The 21,737-nt window shown below is 41.7% G+C and overlaps 1 protein-coding gene across 1 annotated transcript; it reads left to right on the top strand.

The window, feature by feature from the left end:
* The first annotated feature begins 15,737 nt into the window (after positions 1 to 15,737).
* LOC106573111 (alpha-1,3-mannosyl-glycoprotein 4-beta-N-acetylglucosaminyltransferase C) lies at positions 15,738 to 21,447 on the top strand. Its single transcript, XM_014147822.3, has 3 exons — positions 15,738 to 15,883; positions 16,998 to 17,145; positions 17,424 to 21,447. Exons 1-3 carry the CDS (start codon positions 15,755 to 15,757, stop codon positions 18,578 to 18,580), a joined length of 1,434 nt encoding a protein of 477 aa, XP_014003297.1. The 5' UTR covers positions 15,738 to 15,754; the 3' UTR covers positions 18,581 to 21,447.
* Positions 21,448 to 21,737: the final 290 nt, after the last annotated feature.

The raw sequence follows: 21,737 nt of genomic DNA, 5'->3' as shown, positions 1-21,737 counted from the left end.
GGGTTATCAATGTTTGGCCCATAGATATTTAGTAGAGTTACAGAAGTAGAGTGGATCTCTCCTATTACGATCACATAACGACCCTCTTTGTCCACAATGGTGGTTTTCTGTAGAAAGGGAATTCCTTTCCGTACCAGAATCGCTGTCCCTCTCGTTTTGGCAGAGAAGTTAGAGTGATACACTTGCCCCACCCACTTACATTTAAGTCTGTTATGAGTATTGTTTTTCAGATGGGTTTCTTGCAAAAATATAATATCAGACGAGAGTGCTTTCAAGTGGGCTAGGACCTTGCCTCTCTTAATTGGTTCGTTTAAACCCTTGACATTCCAGGAAGTTAATGTAAGCCCCGCCCTCCTCTCATTTGTAGTTCCTATGGTGGCCTGCATGACATGTAAGTTACTAAAAAGGTAAGAAAGCGCACCAAACCATCACGATCAGCATCTGTAGTACCTACACCCGAGCAGTATCCAACCCACCCCTCCCCCCCGCAAGCACCTTTACTCTCCACCCTGTTCCCCTACTTTCCCCAACATTTACCCCTCCTATCAACCCACATTTAACAGGCATACACAAAAAGGAGAGAAAAAAACATGAAAATAAAAATAACACATTGTCTGGCCGATGCCAAAAAAGCACGGCGCGACCTCGAACAAGAGGTAAAACAAAAATAAAATCCCAACTATACGTTCACCTCTCACTGTCCTAGAACTTCTACTAACATATGAACTAAGGAGGCTCCCGCGATTAAAGTGTTCAGTTAGCATCTATTAAACCTAAACAGAATAAGTTGCAACTTAAACATATTGTGCACTTAAGCTTCATCTTGGGTCAATCCCTGAGATAAGCAAGATATAGCATCACAAGATTACATTGCTAAGCAATGCCGGTCTAAACATAAACCATCAGCAACCGACATAGACAGCAGTACAAATACATATTGTGGGTTAGGAGATGGGAACAAGGATTTTGATAAATTGAACAATCAAAAAATAAAAATAAAATATATTTTTTAATTTAAAAATATATTTTTTAAATTATTAAAAAAACAATAGTGATATATTATATATATATATATATATATATATACACACACAGACACATACATACACACGTACACACATCCACATATATGCATACCTACATACACACACTCACACACACGCGCGTATACATACACATGCACAAGTATATACACGGATACCCACACACACACACATACACACATACATTTACGCACATACACATCTACATACACATGTATACACACACATCCCAAAAAATATACTTATAAAAATAAATATTTTTAAATATATACAGATACATACACACACATACATACACACACATACATACATACATACATACATACATACATACATACATACATACATACATACATACACATCTACATACACACCCTAGAATAGTAATCTACACTAGTTTAAAATATACACATACCTAATACTAAAATGCTAAGAGAAAATAATAATAAAGTACAAATAGTAATTATATGTATGCACACCTACACAGACACAAGCACCACGGAGGTCTGGTGGGAATCTAATCGTGAGAGCGGGCCCGGCTATGACAAAGGCAGAACAGCACAAAACATGAACTTGCTATCCAGGTGTCTGCCCCTTCCCAGCCATCACCCCCAGACCCCCGCAAGCAATAAATAAATGGTATGGTAATAGGAATAATGTAAGAATTGAAAAATAAATAACGAAACAAAACAAAAATGGGAGAATATAAGTATATCCATCCGAAAGTGTCAATGAACAGACCTGGAAGGCCTCGCAAACAGGCATCGCCCTGAACCCAGTCGGAATTAAAGTGAAATTAACGTTAAATGAGAGCTCTGAACGCCCTCCATTGGTCAGCTCAGCGTGTTACATGTTCGTGCCAATGGCATCGAAGGTGAGCATTTGCCCACTGAAGTCGATTACGACGTCAAACTGCTGTCAGCTCAAGACCCTGGTGAGGACGACGAGCATGCAGATGAGTTTCCCTGAGATGGTTTCTGACAATTTTTGCAGAAATTCTTTGGTTGTGCAAACCCACAGTTTCATCAGCTGTCCGGATGACTGGTCTCAGATGATCCCGCAGGTGAAGAAGTCCAATGTGGAGGTCCTGGGCTGGTGTGGTTACACGTGGTCTGCAGTAGTGAGGCCGGTTGGTCGTACTGACAAATTCTTTAAAACGATGGTTGAGGCAGCTAATGGTAGACAAATTAACATTACATTCTCTGGCAACAGCTCTGGTGGACATTCCTGCAGTCAACATGCCAATTGCAGGCTCCCTCAAAATTTGAGACATCTGTGGCATTGTTCAACAAAACCGAAAATGTTATAGTAGCCTTTGATTGGCACAAGGGGCACCTGTATAATGATCATGCTGTTTAATCAGCTTCTTGATATGCCACACCTGTCAGGTGGATGGATTGTCTTGGCAAACTCAGTGGATTCTTTGGGGTATGTAAACGTTCCTCAATTGGTATCAAGGGACCTAATGTGTGCCAGGAAAACATTCCCCACACCATTGCACCACTGCCACCAGCCTTTACCGTTGACCCCAGCCAAATCCTGACTCTGCCATCAGCATGTCACAACAGGATCCGGGATTCGTTGGACCAGGCAATTTCTTTCCACTCCTCAATTGTCCAGTTTTGGTGGTCTCGTGTCCAATGGAGTTGCTTATTCTTGTTTTTAGCCAATAGGAGTGGAACCTGGAATGGTCGCTTGTTGCAATAGCCCATCCGTGACAAGGATAGACTAGTTGTGATTTGTTTAACAATTTTTGGTTACTACATGATACCATATGTGTTATTTCATAGTTTGTCTTCACTATTATTATACAATCTAGAAAATAGTAAAAAATGAAGAAAAACCCTTGAATGAGTAGGTGTGTCCAAACTATTGACTGGTACTATATATATATATATATATATATATACTGCTCAAAAAAATAAAGGGAACACTTAAACAACACATCCTAGATCTGAATGAAAGAAATAATCGTATTAAATACTTTTTTCTTTACATAGTTGAATGTGCTGACAACAAAATCACACAAAAATAATCAATGGAAATCCAATTTATCAACCCATGGAGGTTTGGATTTGGAGTCACACTCAAAACTAAAGTGGAAAACCACACTACAGGCTGATCCAACTTTGATGTAATGTCCTTAAAACAAGTCAAAATGAGGCTCAGTAGTGTGTGTGGCCTCCACGTGCCTGTATGACCTCCCTACAACGCCTGGGCATGCTCCTGATGAGGTGGCGGATGGTCTCTTGAGGGATCTTCTCCCAGACCTGGACTAAAGCATCCGCCAACTCCTGGTCAGTCTGTGGTGCAACGTGGCATTGGTGGATGGAGCGAGACATGATGTCCCAGATGTGCTCAATTGGATTCAGGTCTGGGGAACGGGCGGGCCAGTCCATAGCATCAATGCCTTCCTCTTGCAGGAACTGCTGACACACTCCAGCCACATGAGGTCTAGCATTGTCTTGCATTAGGAGGAACCCAGGGCCAACCGCACCAGCATATGGTCTCACAAGGGGTCTGAGGATCTCATCTCGGTACCTAATGGCAGTCAGGCTACCTCTGGCAAGCACATGGAGGGCTGTGCGGCCCCCCAAAGAAATGCCACCCCACACCATGACTGACCCACCGCCAAACCGGTCATGCTGGAGGATGTTGCAGGCAGCAGAACGTTCTCCACGGCGTCTCCAGACTCTGTCACGTCTGTCACGTGCTCAGTGTGAACCTGCTTTCATCTGTGAAGTTGACAGGGCGCCAGTGGCGAATTTGCCAATCTTGGTGTTCTCTGGCAAATGCCAAACGTCCTGCACGGTGTTGGGCTGTAAGCACAACCCCCACCTATGGACGTCGGGCCCTCATACCACCCTCATGGAGTCTGTTTCTGACCGTTTGAGCAGACACATGCACATTTGTGGCCTGCTGGAGGTCATTTTGCAGGGCTCTGGCAGTGCTTCTCCTGCTCCTCCTTGCACAAAGGCAGAGGTAGAGGTCCTGCTGCTGGGTTGTTGCCCTCCTACGGCCTCCTCCACGTCTCCTGATGTACTGGCCTGTCTCGTGGTAGCGCCTCCATGCTCTGGACACTACGCTGACAGACACAGCAAACCTTCTTGCCACAGCTCGCATTGATGTGCCATCCTGGATGAGCTGCACTACCTGAGCCACTTGTGTGGGTTGTAGACTCCGTCTCATGCTACCACTAGAGTGAAAGCACCGACAGCATTCAAAAGTGACCAAAACATCAACCAGGAAGCATAGGAACTGAGAAGTGGTCTGTGGTTACCACCTGCAGAACCACTCCTTTATTGGGGGTGTCTTGCTTATTGCCTATAATTTCCACCTGTTGTCTATTCCATTTGCACAACAGCATGTGAAATTTATTGTCAATCAGTGTTGCTTCCTAAGTGGACAGTTTGATTTCACAGAAGTGTGATTGACTTGGAGTTACATTGTGTTGTTTAAGTGTTCTCTTTATTTTTTTGAGCAGTGTACTACCGTTCAAAAGTTTGAGGTCAATTAGTAATATTTTTGTCCATTAAAATAACATCAAATTGATCAGAAATACAGTGTAGATGTTGTAAATGACTGTTGCTGGAAACAGGTGATTTTTAATTGAATATCTACATAGTGAGTGCGCTGAGAGTCGGGAAGCAAGTACAGGGAGTGAGTGTTTTAATAAATAAATAAAACAATAAACACAAACAACGCACTGACATGAAACGGTCAATAATACCTGAGGAAAGAACCAAGGGGAGTGACAGATATAGGGAAGATAATCAAGGAGATGATGGAGTCCAGGTGAGTGTCATGAGGCACTGGTGCGCTTGACGATGGTGACAGGTGTGCCGGATAATCAGCAGCATGATGACCTAGACGTCGGAGAGAGAGTATACGTGACATAGGTGTACAGAGGCCCATTATCAGCAATTTTCACTTCTGTGTTCCAATGGCATGTTGTGTTAGCTAATCCAAGTTTATCATTTTTAAAGGCTAATTGATAATTAGAAAACCAATTTGCAATTATGTTAGCACAGCTAAGCAATAAAACAGGCCTTCTTTAGACTAGCTGAAGCATCAGCATTTGTGGGTTCGATTACAGGCTCAAATTGCCAGAACCAAAACATTTTCTTCTGAAGCTTGTCAGTCTATTCTTGTTCTGAGAAATGAAGGTTATTCCATGTGTGAAATTACCAAGAAACTGAAGATCTCGTTCAACACTGTGTACTACTCTCTTCACAGAACAGCGCAAACTGGCTCTAACCAGAATAGAAAGAGGAGTGGGATGCCCCAGTGCACAACTGAGCAGGAGGACAGAGAGAGAGAGAGACTCATCATAGCTGAAGGAATAGTAATATTCCACATGTATCATATATTACTAATTAACAAAAAAATCCTTAACAGAACGTTATCCTCAATGAAATACATTTTTTATTTACTTATTTTAAAACAATAAAAAAAATTGTGGCTCAACTACAATAGTGTTGGATTGCCTGGTCAGGGATATTGGCGAGAAATTACTTTTAGTGATCCAGCCTCATCAATTATTAATGCTGAAGGAAGATTGGGTGGATGCTGGATGCAGGTTTATAGGATACTCTCCACAAGTCAGCCTAGCTATGGAAGAGATGTACAGTATACAGTCTTTCCGAGACGGCTGTCAGAAGATACTGCTGTTTAGGATGCTTTAGTCTACCAGGAAGAATGGACATTTTTCACTAAGGTAGTCTACTGTTTCTTACTTATGTCCACAGTAGTTGTGTAAAGTTGTTTGATACCATGGTTTGTCAGAAATTCTTTACAGAAAGAACTGTATTATACTGTATCTTCATTTGTGTTGTGTCTACTTATGTAAAGTTTGATATTATGGCTTGTGAGGACTCAATAGTTTGATGCTTGGGCTTTATGTTTAGTGAGGTGTTTTAGGGTTGTGCTAATAAAACATAACATTTACTTTTTTGCATTATGTACACAAATTAAAATATACAGTTTAATGAAATGGCACAGTTATTCAGTATCTGTCTGCTCCTCACTTGTACAGTCCTGTCAATTTGTTACAGTACTTTTCCTTCATGTACTAAACCCTATTCATTTCTGTGGTTGTCTACTTTCCTCATCCCAGAGGCTCATTTCCTAAGAGCACTTCTTCTCTGTGTGTGTTCTGTTCTCTGTTCTCAGACTGGTGGGAAACTGGGCCATCTTATTGTCTCTCCCTGGTCTCTCATTTCAACACCACGGAGAGACGGAGCCCTTTGAATAGCCTGCCAGTGCCCTGTCCTCCCTGCACTCAATGTGTGGGGAGGAGATAGTGCATTCTCATGTTATCTTCCACAGGACCCTTGCCCCTTCAGCCATTTTCTCATTTCACAGATTTGACCAGGAGGTGAAGTTGGCTTTTTAAGAGCTTTCAAGGCAAGTCCCCTGTCCATCTCCCGACTCCCTTCTCCCAAACTGACGAAGAGAGAGAGAATTCTCTCTTTTTTTCGATCATCTCCTTATGGCTTTTTTTCTCTCGCCCAGAGCAGAAAGATAGAGTGGGCTTGCTGACAGTTGTCTGAGGAGAGGAGAGAATGCACATGGGGCCTCTGGTTTATTGCTCCAGGGTAGCCGCGGCATATGTTGATGACACGTGACGTCATACACAAAGGGCAAGGAGGGAGAATCAGTGTGCAGCAGCGGGGTTGCTCAACATGCAGGTTAGCAATGGGCTGAATGTACTGTAGCCCACCAACGGCGATGGATTAACAGAGTATTTTGACACTAGATAATTACTTCAGAATATGTTAATTTAACCATGTGGTACTCTAATGTTACGGCATAATTTGTGTCACAGTCTGTTTCTAACAGTATCAAATTGTTCTGACGCCAAAGATAGTGTTGTAACAGAAACTGTGTGTGTGCATGTGTGTGAGTCCATTTGTGCGTGTGTATGTCTGTGTGTCTAGTACAACATGTCCGGTGTGTTATCTAGTGGAAATGAGCCAGACAAATCGCGGCCCTCCATCTCCAGCTCTCTCCAGTGGGCCTCTGGTGGAGAGCTAATCTGGGTCAGAATGCTAACTGCTGAGAACGGCCTGAGAGAGGCTGGCTCACACATGAATCATTTCTCACGCCTCCCGTCTTCATTATGCTCGCCACTGATGGAACCGCAAAGCCTTTCATGTTTCTCTCTGACCCTAAAGGTAAATACAGAGAACATTCTGGAAGCAGCTTGGTTCCCAATTCACAGTAGCATTCGTCGCCCATCGCCCACATCACAGAGACACGTTGGCGTTGCTTCTTTGTTTGGTCAGACCCTGCCCGTACAGTGTAACTCATATATCCACTTTCAACTGGCCACTGTGATGTGACAAATGTATGTTGACAGATCACTGTTCTCTCTCTCATCATAGTTATCTCTTTAATTTATATCAATGCAGTCAAAATGAGAAAGGCAATCTCCTTTTCAAATCCAACATCACAGTGATACAGGCAGTTAATTATCAGTTGTTCAGTTGTCCAGGCTTGGCATGCCTCCATTTGGTGGCCTTGAAAATATGTGATACAACCTTTAGCTCTGTCACCGGCCAAATAGAAAGAAATGTAAAAAAATAAGGAAAATACAGACCAATCCAATGTTGAACAACCCTCCTTACGATCGCATTTCAATCATGGCTCGCACCGAGCTATGAGGAGCGCTTGTACTGCAGCCAGAGGACTGCCATTTGTTCTTAGTGTTTGAAGCCTGATTGCTCTGAAGCTAGCATCAATGAGCTACACATGTTCAATATTTTATGAGGAACCTATTCTAGAAGCTAGAACATCTGTGTCACCTGCACTGGTCCTTGCATGAAGCCTTGGTGGTAATGAATGGAAATTAATTTTAGGGCTTTGTACGCGGATCCAAATTACGCTGGACTTAGATTAAACAAAGTGTCCTTCCTTAAAAATCATCAAAAATAGGTAGCAGCACTGTTGAGTTGTAGCATCCAAAACACTATGGACTTCTGGCAGACGTAGGGAGGCTTAGGGATATGCAGGAGGCAGCGGTTTAAGGATGTTTGTTATTTCCTGTTCCAAGGGGTTGCTGCTCGCGAGGCACACCACCAGGCAATTATGGGAGAACACCTGGAGCTGCACCACCGCCTCATTGGCTCCCATGAGGCGGTGGTGGCGGCGAGGGCCAGCTTGGACAGCGAGTCAGGGGGGAAAACACACACAGTGCGCAAACACACACACAAACAGTGTGTCCAGGGGGAAACACACTCAGGCTGCTGACAGCAGTGATAGGCCTGGAGCAGGAGGGGAGTGTGTGTACATATCTATTTAAACCTTGGCACCGCTGTCCAACCTCTGGAGCTCCACACAGCCAGCCAGCCTGTCGTTACCGGCTACCGGTAGAACACAGCATCTGGGTCCGGTGACGATGACCAGATCTGATAAGGTGTTGGTAGCTAAGTGAGCACACAGCCATGTGCAGACGGACTGAGCAGCAAACAAGAGGGGTGCAGAATTATTGGAGCTGTGCCTGTAGTTTTAGTATAAGTTAGAATACGAGTTAGTGGAATACAAGTTAGTAGAACAGGAGTTGTGTCCTCGCCTTGACAATTGTAACCTTGTTGGGGTGTATGGGAATTTTTATGGATTGCATGATGAAATTGCTTTAAACTTTTTCATTTACTGCTCCAAAGAGTGATAAGGCACCAATAGTAATCCCCTTCGGTATGCTGCCTATGTTGATAATTCAGCATCTTTACAAAAGAGGTCTATATCTGACAGTCCATTAAGTCTTTGTAGATGATAGATTCTCATTGTGTGACAAATTACATAAGAATGCAGTAATTGGTAAACAGTTTTACCAATTTGAATTCGTAAAAAAAAAAATAACTTCATAATGAAGGGAGTTATTATTCCTCGCTACATTACAATTTTGTTATCAACAGCAGCCTCCGGTGTTTCCCTCTTGAAAGAAAGTGGCTGAAGACCTGACACAAAGCAACTGCTGAATCCCTGCAAATCTGCAGGCTTAATTGATTATTTGTGCAGAGCTGTATGTCTGTGAGGTGCAGGATACCCAGGGGAAATAATGTAAAACAGATAACAAGATCAAATGTGAGAGAACTGCTTTATGCTGCCCATTTTATTAAAATGTATGTTCCCCTTTCTCATTCACAATGAGTTTTCCATTCAGATTTTCCCATTACACGAGGTTCGCCTCATTTTTTAAATGAAGTGTCGCTAAATTGGAGAGTTTAAAGTGATTTAGACCCGAAAGAAAAGTGTTTGTTAAGGGTTTATTTTTTACTTATGAACAACACATCGACAGACTCCAAGGTTGTTTCCATACTCCCAGAGGACAACATTTCATTTTCAAATATAAACTTCGTTATTCCATCTTCCTCTGCTGCCAGTACCCTGTCTACTAAAGGAATTAATGAATTATGTTGATAGTACTGTACACAAACACTTTGAAAAGGTCGCTATTCTTGATTATTTTATTGCCAGAGCTTGTCAAATGCAGGTTTCAGAGATATTTCACTTTTGCTTTGACAGCTTACCCATCTGTGTAGTGGTATCTTGAATATATAATTGTATTCCAGTAGGGTAAGTTCAGAGGAGGCATTTAACAGCACCCACTGAAGAAGTCTGATGTGTCCTGCTGGAATGTTACAGCAGGGAGATAGGAAGACTGAGGGAGTGACTGTCTGCCAGTAGCCCATTAAAACACACTTACCCTTACTATCTACATAATTCATTAATTCCTTTAGTAAGTAGGCAATAATGTCTGTGTTATTTTTTGGAAAAATAAAACACAAATATATATATATATATATATATATATATATATATATATTGATTAGATAAGTATTCAACCCCCTGAGGTTAGAATCACCTTTGGCAATGGTTACAACTGTGAGTCTTTCTGGGTAAGTCTTTCCACACCTGGATTGTGCAACATTTGCCCAATTTTCTTTTCAAAATTCTTCAAGCTCTGTTGTTGACCATTGCTAGAAAACCATTTTCAAGTCTTGCCATAGATTTTCAAGCAGATTTAAGTTTAACTGTAACTTGGCTACATTCACTTGGAAAGGAACGCCAGTGTAGATTTGGCCTCATCCTTAATGATTGCAAGCAAACCCATAACATGATGCAGTCACCACTATGCTTGAAAATATGGAGAGTGGTACAGTACTCAGTAATGTGTTGTATTGGATTTGCCCCAAACATAACACTTTGTATTGTATTGCAGTATTATTTTAGTGCCTTGTTGCAAACAAAATACATGTTTTCTGGGGCAGTTAACTACAATAACCATAATACATTGAGTCTGTTTTTTCTGGCTTGGACAGAGATGGGTACACTTATGCCTGCTACGCTAGGTTAGATACACACAGACTGCTCAGGCAGTAGCAAGCAGCCAGCCAGCCAGACCATCCAACGTCATTTCTGTGCTCCCCATATTGTACTGTCTTTAGTCATCCTATTTAGCTAGGCTAGCCTGGCTAAGTATGCTGCAGAGCTGTCTGACAAAATAATTTAGCTAGTTCTTCAAAGTACATAAGGCATACATACTGTACTTTCACAAACTGTCTCTAACCCTCTATCTCATTGTTTTGTTTAGTGCATTCCTCTCTCATTCGGTCTATACGGTCTGTGTGTATCTAACCTAACTGTTTGGTGTATCCGAGCCGGAAATAAGATGCGCAATGGATTATGATCTATATTTTTCGTAGCTGTCTATTTACTTCCACATACAGTTGCTGGCAGTAAGACCGCATGCAACGAGCTGTAAAGGGCCATAAGCAAACAAGAAAATGCTCTTCCAGAGGTGGCGCTCCTAGTGGCCGGTGAATGCAGGAAAATGTCTACCTAATTTCTACCAGCATGTCTCGTGTGCAACTACAGATGAAAAAAACTCTAGTTTACCTTTACTGTACATACAGAAACGCAAAATGGCTCTCCCTCGCCTTCCATTTGGCTAATCTGACCATAACTTTATCCACCTGATTCCTGCTTACAAGCAAAACTCAAACTAGAAGTACCAGTGACAAGCTCAATACAGAAATGGTCTGAAGAAGCGGATGCTAAGCTACATGACGGTTTCGCTAACGCAGACTAGAATATTTTCCGGGATTCATCCGATGGCATTGAGGAGTTCACCACATCAGTTACCAGCTTCATAAAATAAGTGCATCAACGACGTCGTCCCCACAGAGACCGTACATACATATTCCAACCAGAAGCCATGGATTACAGGCAACATCTGCACTGAGCTAAAGGCTAGAGCTGCCACTTTCAAGGAGCGGGTCAATAATCCAGACGTTAATCTGCTACACCCAACTGGCAAGTGTCTTCACTGACATTTTCAACATCTCCCTGGTTGTCATGACTTCCGCCGAAGTCAGCTCCTCTCCTTGTTCGGGCGGCATTCAGCGATTGACGTCACCGGCTTTCTAGCCATCGCCGCTCCATTTTTCATATTTCCATTTGTTTGGTCTTGTTCCATACACACCTGGTTTTCATTCCCTAATCACACTGCATGTATTTAGTCCTCTGTTCTCCATGTCTTTGTGTGAAATTGTATTTATGTTACGTGGGTATTGTTATGCGTCATACTTTTGTCTATTTTTCCATGTTTGGGCACATTTATGTACTTCTGTGCTTTCGTTGGACCGGAATAAAAAGTGCACCTGTTCTCTACACTCTGCTCTCCTGCACCTGACTTCGCCTCCAGTACACACCCTTAACACTGGTCCAGTCTGTAATACCTACTGTACATGTTTCAAGCAGACCACTATAGTTCCTTTGTCCAAGAACGCCAAGGTAACCTGTCTAAATGGCTATCGCCCCGTAGCACTTAGATCTGTAGCCATGAAATGCTTTGAAAGGCTGGTCATGGCTCACATCAACACCATCATCCCAAACACCCAGGACACACTCAAATTCGCATCTGCCCCAACAGATGATGCAATCTACATTGCACTCCACACTGCCATTTCCCACCTGGACTAGAGGAACACCTTTGTGAGAATGCTGTTCATTGACTACAGCTCAGCGTTCAACACCATAGTGCCCTCCAAACTCATCACTAAGCTGAGGACTCTGAGTCTGAACACCTCCCTCTGCAACTGGATCATGGATTTTCTGACGTGCCGACCCCAGGGGGTGAGGCCAGGCAACAACACATCCACCCCGCTGACCTTCAACATGGGGGCCCCTCAGTTATATGTGCTTAGTCTCTTCCTGTACTCCCCTTTCACCCACAACTGCGTGGCTGCACACAACATCAGCAAGACAAAGGAGCTGAACGTGGACTACAGGAAACGGGGTCGAACCCGCCATTCATATCGACGCGGCTGTAGTGGAGCGGGTCGAGAGCATCAAGTTCCTTGGTGTCCACATTACTAAGGATCTGTCATGGTCCACACACACCAACACAGTTGTGAAGAAGGTATGACAACACCCCTCAGGAGGTTGAAAATATTTGTCATGGGCCCTCAGCTCCTCAAGCATTTCTACAGCTGCACCATTGAGACCATCTTGACTGGCTGCCTCACCGCTTGGTATGGCAATTGCTTGGTATCCGACCACAAGGTGCTACAGAGGGTAGTGCGTACAACCCAGTACATAACTGGGGCCGAGCTCCCAGCCATCCAGGACCTGTATACCAGGCCATTAAACCTGTCAGACTCCAGCCACTCAAGTCATAGACTGTTCTCTCTGCCACCGCACAGCAAGTGATACCGATACACGAAGTCTGGAACCAACAGGACCCTGAACAGCTTCTACCCCCAAGCCATAAGACTGCTAAATTGTTATTCCGAGTAGCTATTTGGTTAACTATCTGCATTGACCCTTTTTGCACTAACTTTTTTAAATCGTCACATACTGTATGCTGCTGCTACTGTTTAATATTTGTCACTTTATTCCTAGTTATATATACCCCAATTATCTCATACCCCTGCATATCGACTCAGTACTGGTATATAAGTTAACATTACTCATTGTGTAGTTATTATTGCGTGTTTTACTTTTTACTTTTGGGAAGGGCCCATGAGTAAGCATTTCCCTGTTAGTCTACACCTGATGTTTACGAAACATCTGACAAATAACATTTTATTTAATTTAATGGGTTCATTGTAGTTAATTACCACATTTCTGAGCTGAACAAAGTTGAATATTTGCTTAATGAAAACTGCAACTCCCTTCAGCCCAGCGTCCCACATAGTTATTGACTTGATTTCTCTCTAGAGGGTTCGATTCCCACGGGGGGCCAGCACAGAAAAAAAAAAATGTATGAAATGTATGCATTCACTACTGTAAGTCGCTCTGGATAAGAGCGTCTGCTAAATGACTAAAATGTAAATGTAAAATGAGAAACAGTGCGTTGGGCTCACACAAAAAAAAGAACCCCTAAAAATTCAAATAAAATCTGTTAATTACTCATCACTAAAGCACAGTGATAACACATGAATCTGTTGTATAAATAAACAACATATCTGACATTGTATTCCCATTTGAACTTTTCTGTGCTTTTAAAAGGTTGACAGCGCAGTGATAGATATTAGGGTGGCAAAAATTTGACAGTTTTTTCATTGGAATTTGGTTTGTTAGATGGTTGAAAGCATATTGATAAAACATTGGAAATTCAACTCACATTTGGCTGTCTTTTTCAGTGTGAATATACAGTAGGTTGTAATGTCATTGATCAAAGTTTCAACCAAACATTACCCAATCATCCATGTTGAAATGCCGTGGTGTGCCCAGTGGGAAGCACCCATAAGTACTGCACTATATAGGGAATAGGGTGCTATTTGGGAGGCAGTTAAACAGCCAGGATTCCAACTACAGCACTCATGTGTGAGAGAGAATACTTTACCACCTAGCCAGCATGAAGCAGAGAAAATAAAATTGCCCAGTTGTGTAATTGTAGTATTCTGTCCACAGTGGTCCAGGGAACACATATATTTTTCTCTCCCCACTGTCATTTGCTTACTTTCCCTTAATAACATAGAAAAGACTGAAAGAGGCTTCACAATGTTTGCCAGTGTCACATTTAGCTGTAGTTGACTATTTAATTACATTTTTTACCTCCTTTTTCTCCCCAATTTCGATCTTGTCTCATCGCTGCGACTCCCCAATGGGCTCGGGAGGGAGAGGCAAAAGTCGGGTCATGCGTCCTCCGAAACATGACCCACCAAACCGCGCTTCTTAACACCCACCCGCTTAACCTGGAAGCCAGCTGCACTGTGTCAAAGAAAACAACGTAGCCCGAGTCAGCCTGCAGACACCCGACCCGGCCACAAGGAGTCGCTAGAGCGTCATGAGCGAAGTAAAGCCCCCCCGGCCAAACCCTCCTCTAACCCGGACGACGCTGGGCCAATTATGCGCTGCCCTTATAGGACTCCCGGTCAGTACCTTAGACCACTGCGCCACTCGGGATGCCCCCGTGGCTGTTGGTTTTTGATAGGAAGAAATGAGCGAGATGAGATTATAAAGGAGCTGGGTTATCAGGTTGTTGTGTGGAGTCCACTGTGTTGCAGAGTTGTGGAAGTCTCAGTCAGCACTGCAGCTTTTCGGCTTATGTCAGTCATCTACACTACAGAGGTACCTGTATTGAGAGATAGGGAGGGATGGATTTGAAAGTGACAAACTTAAAGTCTAGTTTAAGAGAGCTATTTGTTTGGCTCAAGATTATATTTTTTTATATTAATAGAGCTCTTGGCTACTAACTAATTGATTACTTAGTAATTAGTTAACTAACTGGATGGCAGGTAGTCTAGCGGTTAAGAGTGTTGGGCCAGTAACCAAAAGTTCTCAACCGAGAGTTTCACCAAGCCGACTAGGTGAAAAATCTGTTGATGTGCCCCTGAGCAAGGCACTTTACGCTAGTTGCTTTGGATAAGAGCATCTGGTAAATGATTCATTTACTGTTGGCAGGTGTTTCTTGAGGCTACCTTCATAATTCATATGACTAGGATGAAGGTCCCATTAAGTTCCTATTATTTTATATTATTTGTACAATACCTTTCCTATTTTCTATTTCCCTTTTTATATACCTTCACAGTTGGCTTTTACCGGACATGTGGACATATACCAATGTTGCAATGAAAGTAACCCATAATTATGCAAAAGTGCAAAAGCATCAACAGCATCTAATTACGCATAACCAATACCACTGATGATTGAATAAATAGCCTACAAAGAGACAGGATGTGTGTGTCGATCCAGAACAGAGCGGTATTGACCAGCCCTTTTCCCAGGTGAGGCAGGCTCCCGGTGCTCGATGTGTGTGTGACTATTGAACTAAGCTTAGAGCTAGTTTGTATTCCATTAAGCATCTCTGGGGCTTTGTGGCAGAAAAGAGTTAGCTGATGCCCAATTGCAGTCTATAAATTATAATTGTATATTTCTTTGTGTGTTAATCTTTGTATTCTCTGATCTATCTCTGGTGGTATTCATTGTATTCCACTATAATACATTTTTTGCCAGTATTTTGAAAATAGCATTTTCCTACTATGCACTATGATCAGGAAGAGTGGAACTAATCTGATTGCAGTACAAGGTGATGCTTGAAAGAAAAAGAAAATGATTCATAACCCCTCCATCTGATGGCAGTCTATAGGCCAAGCCCGTCTCATGAAATGTATGTTCCATTTCAACGTGTTGCTACACAGCTTGCTAATGTACCTTTCCACATGTGTTTCCCTGCAGATCCCAGTGAGAGTGTCTCCATCATGAGGCTGGTGTGGAAGTCCTTGGACAAGATGAGGTGTTTCCGTAAACGCTCCACCATCCCCTTCCTGGGGGTCCTGGTCACCTGTCTACTCTTCCTCAATCTGTACATTGAGGATGGGTATGTGCTGGTGAGTCTTTATCTACGGCATCCAGATTAGGACGTTTTGTCTGATAACTGACAAATTCCTAATACGGATGCCATATCATTCACTTAAAGGGGCAATACACAATTGAAACAGTAACAAAGTATAAACCCCGTCCCTGTAAACCCTGTCCCTGACAGAGCTATGGATGCAAGGACTAACCATCCAGAAGTATAGTTTTAACCATGTTCTGAGGGTTTATAGTGTTTGTTAACATATACTTGTTTACAAAAATTGGAGTAAAAGAGGCTTATATTTTTGGTTCTGATGGGGTACAACAGTTAACCTAAGTTAATGATGAGCCATTAATTAATAGGTTATATTCTTTAATAATCAATGTGTACATATCATTAATTTATAAGTCCAAAATGTATGTAGCAACTGCCAAATGCGCCTTTAAGTCATCCAATCTCAAATATATGGAGAACACAGGCACCATCTAAAAACTTGGAATTAGATGGTACCTATCTTTCACATACATTTGGAATTGAGAAATGCAGATTTCCACTACTAATGGCATAGAATAGTTTCCACATTAGTCCACTTTTTAGTTAGTACAACATCTGACTGAATTGTATTTTGGGGTATACTAGCCTGTTGTACCACCCCCTTCCTCTTAAATCAAACAGCATCATTTTCATCCAAGAGTTTACTCTTGTATTTAACCATGTTGTCCCTTTTATAGTTTCTTGTTTTCAAAAGGCAACATATTACAGCTTTCAGAGCCAAAGGATTTATTTCTTATTCATGATTCCATCAAATCTTGGTGATCATAACACATTATCTGTATTTGTTATTTAAATTATGGGGGGGTGCACATTTTCAACGATCTGGTGCTCTCACGAAGTACATATCCATGGCAATGTCAATATCAATGGTCTTAGAAATTTGAGAAATGTTCCAAGGAGATGACTTGACTTTGCTGTGTTTGTTTGTACATTAGCTGAGATCAAATCAAGTTTATTTGTAGACCTTACAGTGAAACGCTGACTTACAGACCCTAACCAACAGAGATGAGATGAGACTTTGGTTTGTTTGGCATTCACAATGTGAAGTCGTCTCATCTCATCTGATCTGTTGTCTTTGTTCTGTGTTGTAGGAGGAGGATAAAAGACAACTGAGAGAAACATCAGTGCATCCTTCAAACTCAGAGAGATATGTTCACACCTTTAAAGATCTCACAAATTTCTCTGGAACCATAAACGTCACATATCGTTACCTTGCTGGAACCCCTTTGCCTCGAAAGAGTGAGTGTATCATAGGATGTAGCCTAGTATGTAGTGTGCAATTCATTGGCTGTCATTGCAAATTGTTGTATTAACAATGTCAAATTAGACACGAGAAATACATTGTAAAAACTTGTTTAAATAAATTATTAATAATACATTTTCCGGCAGTTGTTTCGACAATATGTAGCAACATTTTATGTCAGAGATTAGATTTTATTCGGTCATCATGCAAGTGATACATTTTTTAAGTCGTCTTTTAATGTACAGTGAAATAATATTTATGTTTTTGTTTACAGAATATCTAACCATTGGGCTGTCGTCCGTCAAAAGAAAAAGAGGGAATTACCTCATGGAGACAATCAAATCAATTTTTGACCAGTCCAGTTATGAGGAGCTAAAAGAGATTGTGGTGGTGGTTCACCTGGCGGACTTTGACCTGGCCTGGTGTGAAAACCTGGTGCAGGACATCTCCAGGAAGTTTGCCCACCACATCATCGCCGGGCATCTCCTGGTGATCCATGCCCCTGAGGTGTACTACCCATCACTGGATGGGCTGAAAAGGAACTACAACGACCCAGAGGACAGAGTACGCTTCCGCTCCAAGCAGAACGTGGACTACGCCTTCCTCCTCAACTTCTGCACCAATCTCTCAGATTTTTACATGATGCTGGAGGACGATGTGCTCTGCTCACGGAACTTCTTAACATCCCTGAAAAAGGTGGTCACCTCCAGGGAAGGCTCGTACTGGGTGATGTTGGAGTTCTCCAAGCTTGGCTACATAGGGAAGCTCTACCACTCAAGAGACCTTCCGCGCCTGGCCCACTTCCTGCTCATGTTCTACCAGGAGATGCCTTGTGACTGGCTCCTTATTCACTTCCGGGGCTTGTTGGCCCAGAAAGATGTGATCCGCTTCAAGCCCTCTCTGTTCCAGCACATGGGCTACTACTCTTCATATAAGGGAGCAGAGAACAAGTTGAAGGATGATGACTTTGAAGAGGACTCTATTGATATCCCTGACAACCCTCCTGCCAGCCTGTACACAAACATTAATGTATTTGAAAACTATGACGCCACCAAGGCTTATAGCAGTGTGGACGAGTACTTTTGGGGGAAACCTCCCTCTACCGGAGACTTCTTTGTCATAGTATTTAACAAATCAACTAAAATAAGCAAAATCAAAATCTTGACAGGAACGGATGATCGTCAGAATGATATCCTGCACCATGGAGCTCTGGAAGTAGGAGAGAAGCTGGTGGGGACAAAGAGAGGAAGGCAGTGTTCTTCCTACATCACGTTAGGGGAGTTTAAAAATGGCCACATTGAGGTCAAAGATGTGGACCACAAGATTGCCTTTGCCATTGAGTGTGTTCGTATTGTGGTGACTGCCAGTCAGAAAGAATGGCTGATTATTAGGAGTATAAGCTTGTGGACTACACAACCCCCCAGTCAATGAGGACAATACAAAAACTATCATCATACCATGTGGGTAACAGTTGGTTTACTAATTCATTTGACAATGTATTCATTTATTTACATATTCATGTATTTATTTATTGTTGCATGTGTTTATTTATTTAATTATGTATTTACCCATTTATTTATTTGATTTTATAGTATATGTATTTATATTTTTATCTACAAATCAATCTAGAGTTTTTATATTTGAAAGTATACTTTATTGCTTTTTACAATTATGGAAAAATGTTTAATGATTGTCTGACTAAACACATTTATGGATGTTGACCCGTTTTTATGGATGTGAGATCATGGGAAATATTTGTTGGCCATTATACTCATGTTGTACATCTTATTATTATTTATGTTTCTCAGTGTCTTTCCACATCAAAAGTAGCCTCTGGGTCCTCTGGACTTGAACGGTGTTGATTAAGAAATAACACACCTACAGACAAGTATAGACTTAGGAACATAGCATTGCTCCAAATGTTCTTACTATCAGCAAATAGCCCCATTCACCCTTTTCCAAAGTTATCGTCATCCTTTACATCTTACCCTACAAGCATTATGATGGTCATTATGTCTGTGAATATCCAGTGTGTCCATTCAATCCCTCCTATTAAGGCTGGCGTGGTGTTGGAGCGAGCTCTGCAAAAGTATTTCTCTGGCACTGTATGTTCCGTCAGAGCCGCTGACAGGAGAACAATGTTTGTTTTCACCCTTCTTCTCTAACATCTCAGATTGGAGCGCACAGTAAGGAATGGGGTGGAACTGATATTTGAATTTTTTTTTTGTCACCACACCACATTTTTACCGGAGTAAATTGGTTTGTGTTAGGAGCGCTCTGCTCTCTATACCAGCAAACAACAACACCCCTGGAGCTAGGGTCTCAAGTAAATTCACTCTCTTTCCCCAATGATGTGCTCTCAGGCACTAAAGGATCTTCTCTTAGAATGTTTCTGTAATATAGAAACAAATAAACTTTATTTACTCTGTGTTGTACCCGTGGGCCATGGTATACTAAAATCAAATTGTATTTGTCACACGCTTCGTAGACAACAGGTGTAGACTAACAATGAAACGCTTACTTTATGGGTCCATTTCCTACAATGCAGAGTTAAAGATTTTTTTTTTTTTAAATAAAATAGAAATAGTGACATGAGGAGTAAATACATAGTAAAAATAACATGGCTATATATAGGAAGTAGAAGATATCATGGCTATATACAGGGAGTACCAGTACCGAGACGATGTTTAGGGATACAAGGTAATTGAGGTAGCTTCAGTATGTACTGTACTGTACATATACAGTGCCTTCAGAAAGTATTCAGACCCCTTGACTTTTTCCGCCTTATTCTAAAATTGAATCAATTGGGGGTATTTTTCTCAATCTACACACAGTACCCCATAATGACAAAGCAAAAATAGGTTTGTAGAAATGTTGGCAAATTTATAAAAATAAAATAATTTGAAATACGACATTTACATAAGTACCCTTTACTCAGTACTTTAGGTGCTTTTTGGCAAACTCCAAGCGGGCTGTCATGTTCTTTTTAATGAGGAGTGGCTTCCGTCTGGCCACTCTACCATAAAGGCCTGATTGGTGGAGTGCTGAAGAGATGGCTGTCCTTCTGGAAGTTTCTCCCATCTCCACAGAGGAACTTTAGTGCTCTGTCAGAGTGACTTCCCTGACCAAATCAATAAAAATGTTATTGTTCACATACATATATTTAGCAGATGTTATATTGCGGGAATCCCTTCTCCCCCGATTGCTCAGTTTGGCCAGGTGGCCAGCTCTAGGAAGAGTCTTTGTGTTTCGGAGCTCTACAATTTCTTTGACATCATGGCTTGGTTTTTGCTCTGACATGCACTGTCATCTGTGGGATCTTATATAGACAGGTGTGTGCCTTTCCAAATCATGTCCAGTCAATTGAATTTATCACAGGTGGACTCCAATCAAGTTGTAGAAACATCTCAAGGATGATCAATGGAAATGGAATGCACCTGAGCTCAATTTCGAGTCTTATTGCGAATGATCTGAATACTTATGTAAATAAGGTATTTCTGTTTAATACATTTGCTAACATTTCCAAGAACCTGTTTTGTCATAATGGGGTATTGTGTGTAGATTGATGAGGATTTTTTTTTCATTTAATACATTTTGGAATAAGTGTAAGAAAATGTGGAAAAGGTCAAGGGTGCTGAATACTTTCCGAAGGCACTGTAAGTAGGGGTAAAGTGACTAGGCACAGGTAGATAATAGACAGTAGCATGTGTGTGTGCGTGCGTGCGCGTGCGTGCGTGCATGGCGTCAGTATGCTGCATGTGTGTGCATGTTATGTGTGTGTGGGAGTACAGTGCCTTCAGAAAGTATTCATACCCATTCACACATTTTGTTGTGTTACAGCCTGAATTCTAAATTGATTTATTTACCTCACCCATCTACACACACTACCCCATATTAACAAAGTGAAAGCATGTTTTTATAAATTGTAGCAAATGTATTGAAAATGAAATTTACATAAGTATTCACACCCTTGAGTCAATACTTTTTGTAGAAGCACCTTTGGCAGCGTCTCTAAGAACTTTCCACACCTGGATTGTGCAACATTTGTCCATTATCCTTTTCAAAATTCTTCAAGCTTGGTCAAATTGGTTGTTCCCTCCTGTCCTCTTTCTGATATTCTGCATAACAACAGGGACATGTGATAGACCAGTGGTTCCCAAACTTTTCATAGTCCCGTACCCCTTCAAACATTCAACCTCCAGCTGCGTACCTCCTCTAGCACCAGGGTCAGCACACTCTCAAATGTTGTTTTTTGCCATCATTGTAAGCCTGCCACACACACACACACACACACACTATACGATACATTTATTAAACATAAGAATGAGTGTTTGTTTTTGTCCTAACCCGGCTCGTGGGAAGTGACAAAGAGCTCTTATAGGACCAGGGCACAAATAATTAATATAATAATAATCAACCATTTTGGTCTTTATTTAGCAATCTTACATATAAAACCTTATTTCTTCATCAAGCATTGTGAATAACTCACCACAGGTTAATGAGAAGGGTGTGCTTGAAAGGATGCACATAACTCTGCAATGTTGGGTTGTATTGGAGAGAGTCTCAGTCTTAAATCATTTTCCACACA

The sequence above is a fragment of the Salmo salar genome, chromosome 16 (assembly GCF_965601325.2).
Source record: "Salmo salar chromosome 16, fSalSal1, whole genome shotgun sequence".
Lineage (NCBI taxonomy): Eukaryota > Metazoa > Chordata > Actinopteri > Salmoniformes > Salmonidae > Salmo > Salmo salar.
Note: the sequence above shows the minus strand (reverse complement) of the source record. Positions and strands in the feature narration are given on the sequence as shown.

What these genes read in the sequence shown, in the direction of transcription:
- LOC106573111 (XM_014147822.3), top strand. Translation starts at nt 15,755, where the DNA reads ATGAGGCTGGTGTGGAAGTCCTTGGACAAGATGAGGTGTTTCCGTAAA. An exon ending in TTGAGGATGGGTATGTGCTG is followed by an intron (nt 15,884 to 16,997) that starts GTGAGTCTTTAT and finishes TCTGTGTTGTAG; the next exon opens with GAGGAGGATAAAAGACAACT. An exon ending in AACCCCTTTGCCTCGAAAGA is followed by an intron (nt 17,146 to 17,423) that starts GTGAGTGTATCA and finishes TTTTGTTTACAG; the next exon opens with AATATCTAACCATTGGGCTG.